At 40.3% G+C, this 6497-nt stretch overlaps 1 protein-coding gene across 1 annotated transcript in view; it reads left to right on the forward strand.

Moving 5' to 3' along the window:
• The window catches only part of Wee1 (WEE1 G2 checkpoint kinase), a 21055-nt gene extending 16206 nt beyond the window's left edge, over positions 1-4849 (forward strand). Inside the window, exons 9-11 of the mRNA XM_021206078.2 lie at positions 953-1123; positions 1370-1515; positions 3515-4849. Coding sequence (XP_021061737.1) covers positions 953-1123; positions 1370-1515; positions 3515-3671 — 474 coding nt within the window. The 3' untranslated portion in view covers positions 3672-4849. The remainder of the gene's footprint in view (positions 1-952; positions 1124-1369; positions 1516-3514) is intronic.
• Positions 4850-6497: the final 1648 nt, after the last annotated feature.

The raw sequence follows: 6497 nt of genomic DNA on the forward strand, positions 1-6497 counted from the left end.
ACTGCTATAGACTATGGGTACTTTGGAAGTTGGTCTAAATGTATGCTATGGCTAGGTATGGCCCTCATAGACTTCTGTGTTTGAACAAGCCTATGAGGGTCAGGGAGTAGAATGTGGTAGTTTGAATATGGTTGGCCCAGGGAGTGATAGAGGTGTGGCCTTATTGGAGGAAGTGTGTCACTGTGGGTTTGGGCTTTAAGACCCTCCTCCTAACCACCGGATAGCCAGTCTCCTCCTATCAGCCTTCAGATGAAGATCTAGAACTCTGCCTATACCATGCATGCTCCCACCTTGATCATAATGGACTGAACCTCTGAACCTATAAGCTAGTCCTAATTAAATGTCTACAAGTTGCCTTGATCATGATTATCTCTTCTTCACAGCAGTAAAACACTAAGGCACCCTACATCTGATAGAGGGCTAATATCCAGAATGTACAAAGTACTCATGAAGTTAGACTCCAAAAAATGAAATAACCGAATTAAAAGAGATCCTGAGTTCAAATCCCAGCAATCACATGGTGGCTCACAACCATCTGTAATGAGATCTGGCGCCCTCTTCTGGAGTGTCTGAAGACAGCTACAGTGTGCTTAAATATAATAATAATAAAAAAAAAATGATGAAGATTTTGAGCTTTACTTTCTTGTCCTAGCCCAATGTCAAACTCTTGCCAATATCCTTGAAATGGCATCAAGAGCTCTCCACATTGCAGGGAAATGGATAGAACTAGGAAATATCACCCTAAGCAGACCCAGAAGGACATTGTAAGTCTATATTCAACCCCTCCCACTATATGTTACTTGTAGTTTCACCATCTTCCTAGATTTAGCAGCTTATTTTCTGAATAGATGCTTAAATGTGACATTCAAAAGGGTATTGCAGAGACCATCATGGTGTGCAATCTTATTTTGGCTATTACCTTAATTTTTTTTTTTTCTCTTAAATTTTACAGAACTATAGCCATCTACCGAAAGCAGATATTTTTGCTCTTGCTCTCACAGTCGTATGTGCTGCTGGTGCTGAACCCCTTCCCAGAAATGGAGAGCAATGGCACGAGATCCGGCAGGGTCGGTTACCTCGGATCCCACAAGTGCTTTCCCGGGAGGTGACAGAGTTGCTGAGAGTGAGTGTTGTACATGGGAAGTGCTTTATTAACAAACTCAGTATTGTACTAAGGAGGGTTTTTGGTTTTGGTTTTGTTTCTGTTTCTTTTTTTGAGACAGGTTCTCTATGAACAGCTCTGGCTGTTCTGGGAACTTGCTCTGTAGACCAGGTTGGGCTCTGCCTCCAGAGTGCTGGGATTAAAGGAGTGCATCATCACGTGTTGCTCTAAATAGTTTGTAACCATTACTTTGCTTTTGTTTTTTAGGTTATGATTCATCCTGATCCAGAGAGAAGGCCTTCAGCAATGGTGCTGGTGAAGCATTCAGTGTTATTGTCTGCATCTAGAAAGAGCGCAGAGCAGTTACGAATAGAATTGAATGCAGAAAAATTCAAAAATTCTCTTTTGCAGAAGTAAGGATTTTATTGTTATTTTTTACTCTGCTTTTCTCACTGATTCTCAGATTTTAAGAGTTCATTTATGGTTTTGTCAGACTTTGTAATTTTGTGTGAGAGAACCAAAGTGAGGCAGTGCTCAGGAGGTGAGATTTGCCACACATACATCAGGACCTGGGATTGGATTCCCAGCCCACTGTAAACACTGGGCACAGAGGCTTGTGTCTGTAATCTCAGCATTGGCAAGGCAGAAATAGGTTCCTACCAGCTCAGCTGAATCATGATGTTCCAAATTTAGTCAGAGATACTGTCTTAAAAATAATAGTGTGGCGAGTTGGAGAGATGACCCAGCAGTTATGAGTATTGGCTGCCCTTCAGAGGACTGAGGTTCAATTCCCAGCACCCACATAAAGATTCACAACTGTCTTAACTTTAATTCCAGGGAATCCATTGCCCTCTTCTGGCTTCCTTGACACACAAATGATGCACAGACATATGCGCATATAAAACAATCACTTATACCCGTAAAGATTTAAAAAAAAAAAAAAAAAGTTTTATGTTGCAAAACCAAAGATTTTGAGTATTAAAAAAAATAAGGTGAATGTCAGTTGAGGAAGACATCTGATGTTGACCTCTGGTCTCTGAATGCACTTGCACAAATGGGATATGTGATCCTCTATATTTGCTTTTCATTACTTTTAAGGCAAAATCAAAGCAAAAATATGATTTAAAAATGTGTTTGCTTACAAATGGCCATTATCTCTAAGCTCTAAATCATGGTAGAACTTAAATCAATCTGGAACATTTCTCTCAGAGTCTCACCAAAATTAATGTTAGAGCATTTTTCAGCCTGTTTTAGTGAAGTAAATGGCAATTATGTGGCTACATGATTTTTATTGTAATGTATTATTGTAGGAGGGGCATATGTCACTGCATATATGGAGGTCAGATGACACCGTTTAGAAGCCTGTTTTGGGCTCCTCCAGGGATTGAATTTAGTGTGACAAGAGTCTTGCTTGCTAATCCTTGCTAACCAGCTCACCAACTTGTAATGATTCTTTTATTTGATCTGAGGGACTTGGCAGTTTCAGAAAACTGGTTGTAAAGATAAAGTTGATCAAAATTGCATGGTGTGCATGTGTGTACGAATCTGTACAGGAACTGAGGGTGAATATCAGATGTCTTCCTTTCTCTACCTTAACGTTCCTATTTCTTCAAGACAAGGATTCTCTGTGTAGACCAGTCTATTTGCTTCCCAACTCTTAAGATTACAGGCACACCCATACTGCATCTCACCCTCATAGCTGGCTCTACTACTAAGCTAAATCCTCAACCTCCACCCTGCTTCCTGGTTAGGTGCTGGGGGTCCTCATACTTGGGCAGCAAGCACTTTACCCATCTTCTCATTCCTGTTTTGTTCATCTTTTCAACTTATATTTCATTTATTTTTTTGGGTGTATGTGCACATGCCATGTTTTGATCTTAGGAATTCTGGTATGAATTCTGGCCATCAAACTCAGGTTGTCAGACTTGGTGGCAGGTGTTCTCACTGATGAATCTTTTCACCAGCTCCAGGTGTGTAATGTAACCTTATAATGCATCCAAGACTCATCGCCTACAATGGGTTGGCCCCTCCTACTCCAATCACTAATTAGGAAACAGGTTTGCACCTAGCAGTGGTGGCCCATGCCTTTAATCCCAGCACTTGGGAGGCAGAGGCAGGCAAATTCCTGAGTTCGAGGCCAGCCTGGTCTACAGCGTGAGTTCCAGGACAGCCAGAGCTACAAAGAGAAACCCTGTCTCGAGAGAGAAAAAAAAAAAAAAAGAAAAAAGAAACAGGTTTGCCTGCAGCCTGACTTTGTAGAGGCATTTTCTCAATTGAGGCTCCTAGTTTGTGTAAAATTGACATAAAACTAGCCAGCACAACAATTGAGTTTGTATTTGGCTTCTTAGACTCTTTCCATAGAATTAATGCAGTAGGTAAATTAAAGTCTTGCTTCCTTTTTTATTTTTGTAGAGAACTCAAGAAAGCCCAAATGGCAGCCAAAGTTGCAGCTGAGGAACGGGCACTCTTCACAGATCGGATGGCCACTAGATCCACCACCCAGAGTAATAGAACTTCTCGACTTATTGGAAAGAAAATGAACCGCTCTGTCAGCCTTACTATATACTGAACTGCTCACATTCCCCAGCCCTTCCCCACTCAAAGGAAAAAAAAACTGTGACAAGAGGAAGCTAGGTTGAAATCACTGCTAGAGTCCACTTTGTGATTACTTGCCCATTGGTATCAGTAGTTTTCCTAAAACGCCTTCTGTGAGTTGTGAATTACAGTTGAGAGCTGTATTCTGACTTGGCTCTGTCAGGCTTTTGTCTCATCTTCCCGTCTGTTTCATGTAGGATGTTGGTCACTGTGGGATGTTCCAGTGCCCTTTGCGGAGTGCACCACTGTGGTGGTGTGCTGCTTTTCATTCACTATTGCAGTGTGGTGAAAGGTGTCTTTCCTTGTTATGACCTGTAGAAAGGACTCAAGGGCTTTACTGCGAACATCCTCTCCCTTCAAAAAGGGAAATGCTCAGAGACTCAGTACTACTCAGCCTCCAATATACCTGTGTCAATCTTACCTTTCTTTTTTTCTATGTGAATTATACTTGTATATCCAACTGGGAGCACTTTAGGCATCATGTCCGCCATGGGATGGTCATTCTGTGGAAGCCTTGCCTTGTGAATTTGCTGCTATTTTAGTTTCCTCTTGCTGTAAAACTAGCATTAAACAATCATTGTTGTTAATAGGCTTTCTTTCAAAACAATTATGTGAAATATATAGCTGCTCTTCATGAAAAGCAGCTTCGCATCTTTTTCTTTGGACTTTGAAGCTAGTGCATTGAAAAAGTGCACCTACCCCTCCCTGTTTGAATGCTGTATTAATGTAGTATAATTATTACTGGTTTTGTAAATTTTTCTTATAATGTCCTCTGACTTTAAAACATGTTTCCTTCCTCCTATCAAGTCTTGTACTTGGTTGTATGGTTAGCCTATTTTTAAATGTTTTGCCCAGTTTCTCTTCAATATTTGTGTATATAAACTGATCTTGGTAATACTGTACATAGCTGTTTAAAATACCAGAATGACTTCTGACTATTCCAAGTTTTCCGCAAAATACATTTTACCTGTGAATAGCTATTTGACTAACAATGTTTGGCTAGTAGATACTGCCCTCCAAAAGGGCAAAAGGGGGGAAACGTCTCGCTTGTTTTCCTATTAACTTTGGTCTGAAACACATTTGCACTTGTCTGTTGACTTCTGTCTTATTAACATTGTCTGGTGTATTAAAAGTCATTCTGTGCTTACCTTAGTTGTCTAAATCTCCACGGTGCCTGTTTTCTACTTTCTAGCCCCTCACTGCTCATTACAGAATATGGATATATATATATTTATATATATATAAAACTTGCTAAGAGCAGAGTGTACTTCCTCTTTGTTGCTGGCTCTTTGAAACAGGTTCTCACCTTATAGTCCAGGGTGGCCTGAAACTTAGCTGCCTCCCTTACCACCCTAGTGCTGGACTTAGAGCTCCAGTCCTTAGTTGGATAGAAGATGGATCTTTAATGATGTGCTTTAGTCCATGCTAGGATATCTTGAGATCCTACATCTAAGCATATCACATGTTCATACACATGACACTAGAAATGAGGTATAATTTTAAAGGTTCAGCTGAAGTGGGTAAAATATGCAACTCCTAGCTTTCTATTCTGAATCACAGAAAAGCTTACAGTGCTGAGACTGGCTTTTGTGTACATTTACACAAGACAACCCAGGGCCTTGCCCTTGTCAAGCACTCCTAAACATCCAACCCAACATACTTTTATTTCAAAGGTTTATCTGTATTTATGTTTTGTCTGCATGTGTACCTGGTACCTGTGGACATCAGAAGAGGGTATCAGGTTCCACTGACCTGGAATTACAAGTGATTGTGAGCTACCATGTTGCTTCTGGAAACAACATGGGTCTGTTGCAAGAGCAGTAAGTGGTCTTAATTGATGAGCCATCTCTTCACCTATTTTGGTATTTAAGAAAAACCTTATTTGGAGGGTTCTGGTGAGATGACTCAGCAGTTATCCGATGGCTCTTCCAGAGGACGTGGGTTCAATTCCCATACCCACATGTCCGTTTATACCTGTAATTCCATATACCCTCATACAGACATACATGCAGTCAAACAATGCACATAAAATAAAAATATTTGGGAAGTGGTACATTCCTTTAATCCCAGCACTCAGGAGGCAAGGCAGGCAGATCTCTGAGTTTGAGACCAGCCTGGTCTACACGGAGAGTTCTAGGACAGACAAAGAAACCTTGTCCCTCAAAAAGCCAGAATAAAGGGAAAGAGAAAGGAATCTTAAACCATCTGAAAGTAAGGTAATTTTTGTTGAGTCATTTTTATCTGTTAACAGAAATAGTTTGGGGAGCTGGCAAGATAGCTCAGCATGTAGTGTTTGCAATCAAATGTGGTGGTATTCTTAGTTCAATCCCTTAGATCCACAAGGTAGAGAACTGACTCACAGTTATTCTGTGACCTTTCCCTGCATGGCCTGTCATATGTGCATGGGCACTGTCTTAGTTAAGGTTTTACTGCTGTGAACAACATTAAATTAAATGACCAACATTTAGTTGGGGTTGCTTTTAAAAGTTCAGTCGATTATCATCAAGGTGAGGGTATGGCAGCATCCTGGGAGGGATGGTACAGGAGTAGCTGAGAGTTCTACATCTCTCTCTTTCTCTTTCTCTTTCTCTTTCTCTTTCTCTTTCTCTTTCTCTTTCTCTTTCTCTTTCTCTTTCTCTTTCTCTCTTTCTCTCTTTCTTTCCTTTCTTTTCTTTTTCTTTTTGGTTTATTGAGACAGGGTTTCTCTGTGTAGCTTTTTTTTTTTTTAAAAAAAAATTATTATATTTAAGTATACTGTAGCTGTCTTCAGACACCCCAGAAAAGGGTATCAGATCTCATT

This window comes from Mus pahari, chromosome 1 (assembly GCF_900095145.1).
Source record: "Mus pahari chromosome 1, PAHARI_EIJ_v1.1, whole genome shotgun sequence".
In the NCBI taxonomy this organism is placed as follows: Eukaryota; Metazoa; Chordata; class Mammalia; order Rodentia; family Muridae; genus Mus; species Mus pahari.